Here is a 14,864-nt window from a genome sequence, read left to right on the forward strand (position 1 = left end):
GAGGGGGTTAGATTAAAACCAAGTGTTTCACCACTGACTCCCAAGCACCTCGGGGACTTGTTCTTCATTTCTCTTTTCAATTCACAGGTCACTCGCCCTTTCTGGGTGCCCCACAGATGAAAGTACCGCCCAGTCCCTGAAAATTCCTGGTTGGAAGATTCAGGGAATGAAGATCCACACCGAGGTGCGGAAGCGGGCGCAGGAGTGGTTGCAGTGGGGCAGAGAGGTTTGACGGGTACATAAGAGACCCTGAGCTCTGCTTGGCTATGCTGGGGGGTAGATGCACGCTTCACAGATGGCAGAGGAAGGGCCAGAGTTGGGGCTTTCAGGGCCAGTTGCAGGGTCCAGATGCAGAGTCAGGCTCATCCTGGGGTTTGCAGAGGCCAGGGTGGGCGGCCAATCACTGGAAGGCCTCTAATGCTCAGCTGAGGGTCTGGACTACACTGGTCGTAGGAAGCAGGCTTTAGGTGATGTTTGTCCATGATAAGTCAGTTATACACATAACCTTGATGAATCATTAAACTTCCTGGGGCAGTACTTAGTCCACCCCCTGTGGCAACCGCGCCCCTCCTGCTGACGACGGCTGGTGTCCGAGGATGCCGGTGCTACCCAGTCCCGGGAGGCCTGACCCCGCCCCTTTCACCTGGGCACGCCCCTGGGGGTGGAGAGACTTCCGACTTCCCCGCGGCGCGCGCTGGCCCCGCCCTGCTCGGGGTGTTGCCAGGCCCGGCCCCCCAATATCGGGCCGAGAGCCTGGAGCTCCAGAAGGGCAGGAGAGCGCGGCCGTCTGGTCGTCGCGCCAGGAGCACAGATGTGCCCAGGCGTCGGGGCGCACAGGTCTGAGCTTGAGCGAAGCTCTTGAAGAGGGCAAGACGGCGGCGACGAGATGCCAGCGGAGGAGCCCTGCGCCCCTGGTGCTCCTGGGGCCCCTGGCGGTCCTGGCGGCCAGGGAGGAAGCCAGCGTGCGCCGGGCCCCGAGCTGCGCCTGTCCACCCAGCTGCTGCCGGAGCTCTACACCTTCGTGGTGCGCGTGCTGTTCTACCTGGCGCCTGTCTACCTAGCCGGCTACCTGGGGCTCAGCGTAACCTGGCTGCTGCTTGGGGCCCTGCTTTGGATGTTGTGGCGCCGGAACCGCCGCGGGAAGCTAGGGCGCCTGGAGGCCGCCTTCGAATTCCTAAACAACGAACGCCAGTTCATCAGCCGCGAGCTCCTGGGCCAGCATCTGCCGGCATGGGTGAGCCGCGCGGCGCTGGGGTTGGAGGTGGGCGGATGCGTTTTGCGGTTGGGAAAGAACCTGCAGTGAGCCCAGAAGCCGGGGCGCGCAAACTCGAGGGAGGGCGGGGGCCCGGCGCCCGGCCACCGCACACTCGGTTGCCCACCGAGCCCAGCGCTCAGACCCTGCAAGCCACGGCGGTGGGATCGCGGAACCTGGGTGTTAGTTAAGGGGTAGAGAAAGTCTTGGGCGGGCCACACCCAGGAAAAAAAAAATAAGGGCGTCTGAGATAGGCAAAGTTGGGGAAAACAGAAAGCACTTCTTCCACCTGCTTGTTGGTTTCAAAGAGTGAACGCAGGGAGCAATCGTAGATGGATAATTGCTGCGACGTCAGTGGCGGCCGGTTTTAGTTACCTTCAGCTGAGGCTCGGACTGATGCGGGGGCGGAGTCGGAACCCTGCGGGGCTGGAGGGTGTGACAGCCATTTGATGCGCAGAGCGCGGGGCTGGGCCACCTGAGCTCTGGCTCCCTCCGCCTGATAGAGATGTGCGGGCACACTCTTGTTCAAGGACATTCCCCGCCTCCTGGTGCGGAACCGCCTGACCTAGAGTTTCTCAAACTTGACTGGTCTTGAGATTCACCTGTCTCACTTAAAACGAGTTCTGAACTTCCAGGGTGGCACCCAGGCGCCCTGGGTTATTCTTAGGATCATGAGAGTTTGGCAAACATTGGCAAATAGGAGAGTTCGGTCCATTTCCAAAGGTTGGCCTGTGACAGATGAGCCCCTCTGGTATGGGGGACTCCGGCTTCTCAGATTCCCTCTGGATACACCCAAGCCCACACTGGAAAATGCACAGAGGCCCTCAAACTCCACATTTCCTCAGGTTTGGACTCTTAACATCCTTCTCGATGGTAGTAGATTCCTCACACCTGCCAATAATAGCCTTCATAATTGGGGTTCGGATGAAATACTAGAAAAACTAACACCTACTTAACTGAGACAAACCAGAGCTTAAAATTTGTTGGATTTAGTTTGCTAGGGCTGCTATAACAAAGTATGGTAGACTGGGTAGCTTAAACAAAAATTTATTATTCCACAATTCTGGGGACAGATAAACCCAAGATCAGGTTATCTGCAAGGTTGATTTCTTCTGAGACCTCTCTCCTTTGTTTATGGATAACCACTTCTCTCCATGTCTTTGCATGGTCTTTTTCTGCATCCAGATTTCCTCCAGACACCGGTCATAACGGATTAAAGTCCATTCCGGTGGCCTCAATTTAAAACTCAATTACATCTTTAAAAGACTATCTCCTGGGCTGGGATTGTGGCTCAGAGGTAGAGCACTCCCCTAGCAGGACCCGGGTTTGATCCTCAGCACCACATAAAAATAAAGGCATTGTGTTGTGTCCATCTACATCTAAAAAATAAATATATTTAAAAACAGACCATCTCCTAGTGGCTCAGGAGGCTGAGGCAGGAGGATCACGAGTTCAAAGCCAGCCCCAGCAAGTAGTAAGACCCTGTCTTTAAATAATATATTTAAAAGGGCTGGGGATGTTGCTCAGTGATTAAGCGCCCATGGGTTCAATTCCCATTACCAAAGGAGGAGGAAAAAAAAAAAAGATCTCCAAATACAATCACATTCTTGGGTACCTGGGATTAGAGCTTAAGAGGTGGAGCACGATTCAACTCACTTCACATAATATCTATAATGTGAAAGCAAAGACTTACTAATAAGGATGCATATTGAAAAAAATCATATTAACCACTTTCCTAGAGTAGCAACCCATGGGGGGGAGTGTTTGGGGCCTCTCATCATAGAGACATTTTAACTTAAGCAGAAAATGAATTTCTTTGGAAGGGATCTTGTTCATCCTGGTAGTTCTATGGAGTTTGTGATTCTGAAAGGTGTGGACCCAGAGAGCAGACCTGACCTGTCCACACCCCCTTGCTTACGGTTAAGGGAGCCCAGGCTACCTGGCAGATCTATGTTATGAACCGGTTGTGTCTTCAGTGATGAGAGTGGACCCTGAGAATTTGTCCAGTAACAGCCTCACCTTTCTCCCCTTCCTGTACAGGGAGGCCTCTAGACGCTTTGCTGTAAGCAAAGGCAGCATTTCTGAAACTAGGACAAGAATCAGATCCTGCAGGGGCATTGACACCTTCCCCCACAGCCCCACGGAGATAGCTCTGGCCTCTGTTGTGGCAGAAGACCCCAGGAACAACATAGAACTTAACAGGGTACTCAGTCCCAACCCAAGAAGGTACTCCCTGGGTTTTCACCACACAGACCATCCATCCCCCAGGTCTGACCCAGCTGGGCATGGGGCTTGGAAGACCGTGATAATGTGTCTCCTACTAAGAGGGCAGCCTCAGGTGGGAAACAGATGCTTAACTAGTAATTACCAAGAGGTCCCAGGGTAATCTGAGACAAGAGCCTGATAGGGTCCAGTTGGGTCAAAGGCCTGGAGTGAAGGACGCCCTACCTGGTTTCCATATCAGGTTGCCATCAGACCTCAGCCTCCTGCCTATTGACAGTGCCTTAAGAAGATCCTGGCCTCTACCTGGGTTTTGCAGACTCTCTTGGCTGGCCAGCTTGAAGGGCCAGGGCCTGGGTAACATTTTGGGTGGAGGCAGTGGTACTGCACAGGAGTTCCAGGCTGAGGGAGGCCATTGTGGCTGGCCACTCTGTGACCAAGTACCCTGCCCTCAGCCTGACTAACCTGTGTGGGAGGGGCCAAGTGGAGGTAGGTGTGATGGAGGTTGGGCCTGATTCTCAAGGCTACAAGGAAACTGGAAGGTTTGGCGAGGCCTGGCAGGAGGATGGAGACCAATCCAGAAAATTATTTGAACCAAGATGTTGGTGGTGGGGACCCTGAGGAGATAAGAGGTGTATGAATCTAGATGCTCTGTGGCCTCTAGAGTGGGGTGAGATGGGGATCTGGGGGCCTTGCAGGGTGTTTTCTGGGTATTCATTACTGGGTTTGGGACTCTCCAATGAGAGGCAGGCCCAGGGAGGTTGGTTTTCTCAGCACACGTGGGTCTGCCTCCCTGGGAGCACACTGTTTATGGAGGCGAAGGGAGGTGGGGCCCTTGCCCAGATCTTTATCATTTACAAGCTGACCTTCTAATGTGCCTTTCTGTTTTTGAGAACTCATTTCCTTCCAAGGAAGAGGGAGCGATGTCTTATGATAGCTTCCTACCTCCTTTGGCATCCAAGAAACATTTTTATAAATTACCAGATGGAAAATCCATAGTGAGGGACTTGGGGGAAAAAAAAAAGAAAGTCGAGGGTCTCAAGTGTCTGCCACACTCAGGACCACCTGGCCCAGTTGTACAAGTTGTACAATAATAGTCCCCTGTGAGTGGGCAGGTGGCTTAGCCAGCGCATCTGCCGCTTCTCGAGCTGCTTGGAAAGGACACCTTTTCCCCAGTTCCTGTGATGGGGTAAAGGCCAAGACCAGGCTGACCTGGAGTGGACATCTTTCCCTGTCCACTGCCAGCTTCCAGGCTACGGCTGTCATTGCTGGTCAGCTCTCGGTCATGTCCTCCTCTCTCTTGCTCGGTCTTAGAGTCCTCTCAGCACATTGCTCTAAGCTGCTGCCTGCAGGTGACCACAGAGATCACTCTCCCTTGCTGGACCTGGACGTGGACGTGGATGGTCTTTCAGAGCCATGCCAGCCCGATGTCTGATTTCAGCTCACACTTCATACAGTCCTGCCCCTCCTCTAGGCACCCTTTCTCAGGAGATGGGACTAGAAGGAAGGACTCCTCTGCTTCAAAGGGGACCATGAGGAAAGACCCGTGGATCCTTTTGTCTTGTGATCATGGCCTGGCCACGTGAAGGAGGTAGAGGTGGCCCTGGCTCCTCACCCTCTGAGAAGCGGGGGCGGGAGGGGGCTGCATGTTCATGGAAGGGTGTTCCTCTGGCACAGCTTTTGGATATATATATATTTTTTTTTAAGGTTTTTTTTTAACTAAAATAACGTACCTTTATTTTATTTACATGCAGTGCTGAGAATTGAACCCTGTGCCTCACACGTGCTAGGCAAGCACTCTACCACTGAGCCACAACCCCAGTCCAATTTTTAGATATATTTTTGAAGGAATCAAGAGCCACCTGAGTCAGTCCTCCTTTTCAGGGATTGGGGACCATGTGCAGCACAGTGACAAATGGGGGGCTTGATAATAGTTAGCCATAGGCCTCAGGGAGCCCAGTCCTCATGTGTGGTTGTGGTGAGTTAAATGCTTGAAAAACCACTTGTTTGGAACCAGGTAGAAGTGGGTGCTCAGAAAGGGCTGTCCCTGTATGCTCCTCAAGTTTCTAGACCTCCTAACCAATATAAAATCTTAGCTGTGAAACTGATGACCAAGGGTCCCAGCAATAAATGTGTCCCTCGAGAGCTGGTTGACTGTAGAGGTGGAGGCCCTTGGTGGGACTCCAGCCTACTATGTGGAACCCCAGTGAGTGCTCACCCACCAACCTTCAGAGCTCAGCCATCATACTGGGGGCCCTAAGGACCGTTGTCGTTGGGTAATCTTGACTGCTCCACAGCACAGGACTGGCCCTTCACTGATCTGTGCATTTCCAGGTTTTTCATGGAGCCATTGATCAGAGCACCAATCGCACATTTAGTTTGCTTACCAGGTATTTATTTTGCCCCTGCCATGACGGGGCTTGTGTGAGGAGGGAAGCCTGGTGGAGCTTTACCTTGCTCCAGGTGAGGTGGCATGCATGGAAATGAGGGCCATTTGGTAGGAAAATAGCCCGAGGTGGAGGAGAGAGGGGAGGAATTCTGAGAGAACTTGGTGATTCATCTGCGGTTTGGGGTCTAACCGATTTGCTGTCCTGCTAGTGGATAGCAGTCAGTTGGCAACTTTGCTGGGATGATCAACCCTCCTTTGTGCATTTGCTAGCGGGAGTCTGATGGGTGCTCACAGGGGGCAGGAGGGGGGTTGTTCCTCTTGGACAATAGTGAAGTTTGGGGGGCTATTCTAGAGTTGTTTTAGCTGTAGGGCCCTACCATCCTCAACTAGTCCCAAGACTTTTCCCTGGGGCTGCACACCCACCAGCATCCATCCCCTAGCTTCTCCTGCCCACCCCTCACCTGCTGGCCAAGGTGAGCACGAGGAAAAGCTGCACTATTCACCCAGAACAATGGGTATTCCAAGGCTCCAGCAGCATCCCTGGGACTGTCCCCACAGAAGCCTCCCTCCTGGTCATTTAGATAACCAGGGACTGAGGGCCTCATTTTGCTGGTGCTGGGAGTTGAGGATTCTTTCTGTGGGTGGAGTAGAGATTATTCTAGGGCCCAGGCTCTCAAAGTCTGTTCCATATTGATACTTCAGTTAATTAGAGGAAGTAAACTCGGTGCCAGCTCTGAGCTAGCCTGGGTATTCTCAGATGAGATCACAAGCTTCATCCATATACGGTGCCATGGAACCCGGCTGGAAACATCGGGGCTGCTTGGGGGCTGCTTAGAATCAGGCAGAACTTTTTTTACCCTTGCGGTCTCTGCAACTCTGGGAAGCCATCCGTGTTGGCTTGGAGTCGGATCTACCCTGAGAAGGAAGAGGCAGGCAGGTTTTAGTCATGCCCTTGAGTTTCTGCCCCATGTACTACTGATGCCTCATGGATTTATCATGTCCTGGGTTGGGATTGGGCAACAGGAGTGACAGAGTGTGGGCTTGCTTCCCTCCAAGCCCCACACAGGGATCTCGGGCATCCCTGCATTCATTCCTGTACTCCGTCAACACAGGGCTTGTGACGTGTGAGGCCCAGCGCTGCAGGCTGAGCCACGAACATGAATGACACATGGCCCTGGGCCTTGAGGAACTGTTGTGTGGGATGGGATTCAGACTCATGAGGGCAGCCCTTCTGAGACAGCGTGAGCAGTCCGGTGAGGTCGCAGTCCAGGGTGCTGAGTGAGCAGGCTTGGGGAGAACCTACCCTGGACGTGCCCTGGAGGCGTTCCTTGAAGATGTTGCTCTATAACGTGAGCTTTCCACAGGTTTGGTCACTTGGGTACATCATCTCAGGGTGCATAGGCTCTGGGACTTACATACTCGAACTCACAGGAGACTGCCCACTCCATCCTTCTAGGCCAGGAGTGCCCAAGGTTGCCCAAGGACCTGAGTGACTGGGAGGTCACTGGTGGATAAGTATCAGGGCCAAGGGTGAGGACAGTTCTGTCCTTTTCCTATGTGGCAGTCCCCTCTCCAGGGAGCAGAAAGGTGTAGAGAACTGATCGCTGGCTTCATTTGGCTCCTGGCCCAAAGACCCAAGAGCAGACAGAGATGGTACTTCCTTGGAAATGTCTCCAGTGACTTCAGAGGAGTCTCTGGGAGGTACAAGCTGTCCCCCAAGACCTATGAGGGTCACTTCTCAGCTACACCCCACTCCATGCTGAGTCCCTCCTCCCAGGCCAGATCCAGGGATTGCTCATCTCTGAAAAACTGGAGTTGACAGCACAGAACAGTCCACATATGCTTGAGGCAAAGATTTCCTTTTTCTTCCTCCCCCTCAGTAAATACTGAGGAAAGAACTTAAGATGTTTTCCTGCCCTCTCAGGACCAATGACAAGGACAAAGCAGCCTTCTTTTCACAAGTCCTGTACTTCCAACAAGGAGACGACACTGGACCCCTTGGGTCACACAGGGATCCAGGACCCAGGTCCTGTCGGCCCTACAGGAGGAGGAGGGCAGGGATGCTTCTGCCCAAGAAGCCCCAGGTGAAGGCATGACTCATAAATCCTTGAAACAGGGAAAGAACCAAGGACTTTCTGAGGACGGTAGGACATTTCAAAAGCCCAGAACCACCCACTCATTCCTGAGCCCATGTCGTATTGACTTTTTTTTTTTTTTAACATCACTGGCTGAAAACCTGATTTTTCTGCTTAGAAAAGTAAAATATACACCCCCTTGTAGAATATTTGGAAATGACCTAAAAGACAAAATTGGAATAAGCATTTATAATTCCTCCACCCAGAGCTACATGGTTATAGTGGGCCGCACTTCCTGAACGTAGAAGGTGGGTGAAAACAGCTTTAAGACCTCCCGCATCTCCATACACCCACCCCCGCCCCTTATTTTTGATGTTCTTTATATTACAGACGTCTTCCATTCTCCATAAACACTTTTAAGCACTGTGGTAGCCTCAATATGACTACCGCAGTGACCGAATTATTTCTCCGACGTCAGTTATTTCAATTCCAAGTTTTCCCTCTTCGTGGCTCCTGTCTGGAGTTTCTCCCTGGGCTCTGCCAGCCTGGGTCCTGTGACTCATCCTCCAGGCCAAGCCCTGTGCTCAGGATCCCACAGGATCCTGAGTCTCTTATCTGTCTGCTTCCCATGCTGATTGGAATCTACCAATTGGTGTGCCTGACTTTTCCTCCAGACTGAATGCTCTTTACAGCAAGGCAGGCCTCTTGCCTCTTCTGTACCCTCAGCTCCCAGTCCCATGTGCAGAACAGAGTAGGCCCTCAGTGAAAAATCTGCTCAGTGAGTGCTACAGTAAATGCTATATAAATCCTAATCCACATTTCCCATTTTCTTTAGCATAGATTCCTAGAAGTTAGGACATTTGAACATAGGAAGCTGCTTATGAGTATTTCAGGCAGCCGTTCTCTGGTGCCCTCTAGTTCTGTGGGAGTTCAGTTTCTAGTCACCCTTGAATGCATTCTACTCTTACACTAAAAAAAAAAGAAAAAAAGAAGAAGAAAAAGGTTATGAACATTTCAAACATTTCTGCCCACTCCACTGAGGCCTTATCAGTACTGAGTACTATTATTTTTTACACTTTTATTAGTTTGATGAGCAAGAAGATAGGTTTGTTAAGGCCTAGAAATTCAAAAACTTAACTGGCTCACTGAAGTCTTCCTAACTCTTTAAAAATCTGCTCTAGCTCAGCTGTCCCTGTGTGCTCTGAGCCCTTACTCCTTTGCAAAAGGTGACGGGTCCCCGGGTATTAGTGACTGAGGGGCATCTTGGGAGCTTCATCTGCCGAGTTCTGCTTGGAGGTCCAGCTGAGTTGTGTGTATCTGAGGTGTATCTTTGCATGTGTGATTCTGTGTCTTTGTCCATGTAGTTTCTGTAGCTCTGGGTGTGTGTACATCTGCATGTGTGCAGGCATGTACCTAAGGATCTGTGCATGTCTCTGTACATGGTAGTCTGGGAGGGACTAACATCCCCATGGTGGGGGACAGAATCCACCTAATGACGGGGGGGGTGCTTTAGGTGAATCCCCTAGTCCCCTGCCTCCTGAGAGGATCTGGTGGCCCAAAGCTCCTGTTAAGACCTCCTACCCCAACTCCAAGCTGTTCTGTGTAGGCCCCCCAAGGCCTCAGCCCCATGGGGGGCAGCCGTCCATCTGCTTTCATTCTTTTATTGCTCTGGAATCATTTTCATTCTCTTATTTTTTGGAATCTTATTGCTCTGGAATCAGTTTTAAGAAATAAAACACAGGATTACCACCTAAAGATGAAGTGTTGAGGCTGGGTACAGTGGCACATGCCTGTATTCCCTGCAACTCAGGAGGCTGAGGCAGGAGGATCAAAAATTGGAGGTCAGCTTCAGCAACTTAGCAAGATGCTGTCTCAGAATAAAATGAACTGGGCTGGGGATGAGCTCGGTGGTACAGCACTGCTCAGCCTGCTAGCATGCATGAAGTCCTGGGTTCCATCTCCAGTACCACACACACAAGAAAAGGAGTGTTGATGTACATTCTTTGGTGGCCTCTGCTTGCTGGGGATTCTTGACAGACTTGATCCTTCTTTCCAGTCTGTGCTTTCCCCTTAAGATCTCATTACTGCCCATCCCTTGCCAGTGTCCTCAAAATGCCTTTATTAAAATATCAGCCCACTTTTTCTGGAAGGCTTTGGCCTAAGGACGGGAACAGCATCAAGAGGTGTGTTAGTTTAGGGAGGCCCCAGATGGAGTCTGTGATCTATTTGAACCTCTCTGTGTGGAGTGTCAGGGGTCGGAGATCTTGGTGCCAGGACTTTGTGCTTGGGCATCTTTGGAATTTTCTGGGCCTACTTTGGGGAAACATTATCACCTGCATACATCAGTCAAGATAGTGGACAGGTTTCTTTGGGAATGCAACTTGCTAGAGAACTGGAGATGTCCCCAGCCCTAAACCATGTACAAGTGGATTTGCCTCTATTCTCTCTCTGGATTGCGGATCTGGGCAGAGAAGTAACAGCTCATCCCTGTGAGAAACCTGAGGCTAAAGGAAATGAAGACCAGACCTGATCCTGCCACCCTGTGGCCATACTTCCTACCCACCCCACCTGGCTACAGAAAGGAGGCTGGGGGTGAGGGTGGCTCACTTTCAGGGGGAAGGGCAGCCTCAGAGCCAGGCAAAATGGCACTCAAGCTGTGATTTTTGCCTTCTCGTCCTCGCTCTTCTGGGGAGAGGTCCCTTTGTAAAAGACCGAGGTCCACAGGGTGCTGGTGAGAATCTGGTGACATAGCAGTGTCACCCAGAAGTGACCACCAGTCAGCCAGATTGTGACTTTGGAGCTCCAATTGGGAAGGGGTGGGGAGAAGATATCTTCGTCGAGGCCTGAGCAGGCCCTCCAAGCTGGGCAGCACTGTTCCCTTATTCTTCCATGTCCACCGCCAAGATCCGAACCACAGGGGAGCTTGCCGACCTGGCCCTGTCCTCCTGAATCAGACTCTCTGACCCAGAATCTGCCTTTTAAGGAGGACTCAGGAAGTCATTTTGCACTCTAAGATCTGAGAACCACGGCGGGGCCTGACTTTGCATTGCCAGGTGGTGTGGGGCATCTCCCCACCAGCTAGTCCCAGAGACTCTAGCCTCCTGGGGAACTGGAACACAAGCTCAGTTGACTTTAGGACCCAGACTGATCAGCATCATGCATCTTCATCTTCTGCCTTCTCTCTGTCTCCCTAGTGGGGAAAGACGAGACAGAGCCTCTGATTGGGTGCTTTTGCCAGGCCTCCCTAAGGAGCAGCCCCATTGGGCAGAGTGTCACACAGGTGCTTTGCAAAGCCTTGGGCCCTGCCTATCAGTGGCTTTCGGTATCTGGGGCACAGACCCTCGGCCAGTCAGTGAAGGCTAGGAAAAGAGCCAGCCCATTCTTTCTCCTTAGCCGCTTTGACTTTCTCCTGTGCTCTGTTCCTGCTTTTTCAGTGTTGGTTCTCAAAGTTTAGGGCCTGAGGCACTAGGAGACTCAGCGGAGAATTTGCTGGGCTTTGAGTCAGGCAGAATGGGACACATAGCCCTGGTGATCTTTGTCTTTATATACTTGAGGTCATAGAGGTCAGAGTGTCTGCACAACTTCCAACAGAAGGTCTCACCTCCAGAACACTCCCTCTGAACCAAGAAGGGCCCTGAGGATCTTACTATAGTCTAATTTCCTCTTCTCTGGAACCGGTGGTATTGGCAGTACTGTACCCATCTTGCAGAAGGAAAGGCTGAGGCAGAATTTTAAACACACAAGGAATGGATTAGAAAAGCAGTATGGAATGAACTTTAAAAGCGAGGCTGTTTCAGATGGAGGAGGGGAAGGGACTAATGAGTGAGAAAAAGATGTGAGGGCTGGGCTCAAGTCACGGTGCCTATGAGAAGCTCCGGGTTCTGGTCACTTGGGTAATCTTGGCAAGCAGTAACTAGTCTCTGAATCTCTCCTCATCTGTCAAATGAGGATAATTATATCTTTGCTCTTCACCTTATGGAGTATTAGGAATATCAAATGAAAGTGCTAGGGACTGTCCCCGGTGTGTGTGAATGCCCTGTAGGGCATGGCCTGTTATGAGGACAGTGACCCTTGCTAAACCAGACCTTCTATGAAAGAAGGGAGCACATGGCATGTAAGGAGGGAGGGCGACGGAACAGAAAAGCCGACTCCGTGGTCAGACAGACCTGATTTCTGACCTCAGCGCTGGCACTCCATGGCTGGTGACTGTATGTCACATAAGCTCTCTGAGCCTCAGCTTCCCTATGTATAAAGTGAGGCCAATAAGGAGATTAGGCAGGTATTAAATGACATGAGACGATGTCAATTCAAAAAGGTTGAGAAAATGGGATGGGGAAATATAGATCTGGGCAATTTTGAAACAAAATGTTCAAATAGCAATTTTCATATTAGACAAAAATATTTAGAATATAACTCAAATACAAGGGCAAGAAGGATATTGAATGTTCACAAAGAGTAACCGTTAAGATATAACCACGGACACCTACTGGGTAATATGAACTTGACATCTTAAGTCAGCCACTGACAAGAGGAAGCAGATTAACCAAGGGTCGGGCTTGGAAATTTTAATATATCCCTTTCTGGAAATGATAAGCAGACAAGGATTGAGCTCGGCTGGAAGGACGGGATTAGTAACTTGATCACACATGGAACAGTCACAGGAATTAATCACGGACCAGGCCACAGGGAGCCATCAATATATTCCACCCTTGTTCAGACCACAAAGAAATGGAATTACAAGACAGTAATAAAGACAGAGCTGTACAGATCACATGTCTGGATATTTTAAATATTACTGTTAAAACAAACTCATGCAGAGGAAGTCATAAGGAAAATAAGAAAAAAAAACGAGAGCAGAATAACACAATATAATGTCGACAACTGTAGGGGAATTTGTAACTTTTGAATCTATCATCAAAAAAGAAAAAAACAGAATTCAACTCTGACTCATGAAGCTCAACTCTAAAATTCATAAAAGAGCAACAGATTTAAAGAAATAAGGAATAATAAATATGAAGATGAAAATGAATGATATTTTTTAAATAAAGGGAAAAAATAACAAAAGCTAGTCCTCTGTGAAAGCAAAACCATTGGCAAGACTGTTTGCAACAAGAACAGCAAAATTTAAAAGAATTTTTTAAAATTCATTTTTAAAAATTAAGAATACTTATTTTTAAAAATAAAATATTGAATAAAAAAGTAATAACTACAGATATGATAGATTAGAAATAACAAAATATTATAAACTAGATAGCAACAAAATTTGAAAATATGGATACAATTCTAGAAAAATACAACTGCCCAAATTACTACAATAAAATATGAATAGACCTCGCAAATACACCATAAGGTACTAATGGTATTTAGTGATAATACGGTAATTGACTACCCCCAAAATCCTCAGCCAAGAAGGTTTTATAGGTAAGAAGTAGTAAAATTTATATAATTTCTACATTTACAAGTTATGATAAAATCTTTACACCCCAAATCTGATATGAATTGTATAGGAATGAAAATTTTAGGACCACTTTGAATCACAGGTGTATACAACCTAAGTTTCAAGCTAAATAAATATGTTGGGGTAAGAGGGATTCATCCCAGGAACTAGAGCTGGTTCTGCCTTAGGAGGAGCCGTCACTGAAGTTGACCACATTAATGGATTATGGGGGACAGGTCATGGCCATGTCAGTGGGCTCAAGAACACACTGAACCTAGTTCAATGCCCATTTATGAGGAAAGCTCTTGAGCAAACGGGAATTAAAAAGAACTTCCTCAATCTGACAGGCACTGTCCTCCAAAATCTACAGGAAAAATGCTTCACAGTGAAACTTGAGGAGTGTCCCTTGAGGGTCAGGAGCCAAGAAGACACACTTACTGTCACCACTGCTGACTAGCATAACATCAGAAGTCCTGGCCAATGAAGTCAAGCAAGAAAAATAAGGAAAAGGACAGAGAGCAAAAGAGACAATTATTACCTGCAGATGACAGATGTCCATACATAACCAAGGAGGATCAAGGAACAATTAGAACTATTAATACATTTGTCAAAGTTGCTCAGAAAGTCAAGAACTATTTTTAATAACTATAAAAACCCCCAAAGTAATCTAACAAAAATGTACAGGACTTTAATAGAAAAAGTTTAAAAGTTTCTGATCCTAAACAGGAATACAATAAAATCTGAATAAAGAAATATTCTGTTCATGGATATAAAACCTCATGTTATAAATGCATCAGTTTTCATATGGAAGAAGTATCTCTACTGCTAGAGTTTAAATCTTAAATGTCCCCCAGATGCCTATGTATTGAAGGATTTGTCCCCATCCTGTGGCACTACTGGGAGGTGGTAAAACCTGTAGAAGGTAAGGCTTAGTAGAAGGAAGTTAGGTCATTGGTGTCATGACCTGGGAAGGTGATATTAGGGGCCCAGCTCCTTCCTAGTTTTCTCTTTGTTATGGACTGAGCATCTTACTCTACCAAGTGCTCCTGCTATGATGTTCTGCCTCACTACAGGGCCAAGAAGCAAAGACTAAAACCTCTAAAACCATGAGCCAAAACAAACCTTTTCTCCTTATACATGATTTTCTCAGGTATTTTGTCACAGTAATACAAAACTCATTAACACATGTACTATTATCCAATTGAGTTTAAAAAAGAAAAACAAAAAAAGGGAATCACCTTGCCTCAGGTCACTTTGTAAAAACAGTGATAAAAACACTGTGGTACTGGCACAGGAACAGGCAAACAGACTGGTGTAGTTGAACACTAAGTTCAGAAACACACCAGAGTACATAGGAAAGGCTGGCTTTTGAGTGAAGTAGCTTCATCAGCCAGGGAAAGATGGATTTTTGTTGTTGTTGTTATATGTTGGTGGAAAATTGCCTTTGGGGAAGTATTGAGGGAGAGAAAATCATCTTATCTCACCCCTACG

General features: G+C 48.7%; 1 protein-coding gene across 2 annotated transcripts in view; it reads left to right on the forward strand.

The window, feature by feature from the left end:
- The first annotated feature begins 684 nt into the window (after positions 1 to 684).
- Esyt3 (extended synaptotagmin 3) overlaps positions 685 to 14,864 on the forward strand; it is a 41,456-nt gene continuing 27,276 nt past the window's right edge. The window contains exon 1 of one of the 2 annotated variants that reach the window (XM_005328014.4): positions 685 to 1,234. In XM_005328014.4, coding sequence (XP_005328071.1) covers positions 887 to 1,234 — 348 coding nt within the window. In that variant the 5' untranslated portion in view covers positions 685 to 886. The remainder of the gene's footprint in view (positions 1,235 to 14,864) is intronic. The other variant, XM_040269881.2, reaches the window with a different exon arrangement.

The sequence above is a fragment of the Ictidomys tridecemlineatus genome, chromosome 3 (genome assembly GCF_052094955.1).
Source record: "Ictidomys tridecemlineatus isolate mIctTri1 chromosome 3, mIctTri1.hap1, whole genome shotgun sequence".
Classification (NCBI taxonomy): Eukaryota; Metazoa; Chordata; class Mammalia; order Rodentia; family Sciuridae; genus Ictidomys; species Ictidomys tridecemlineatus.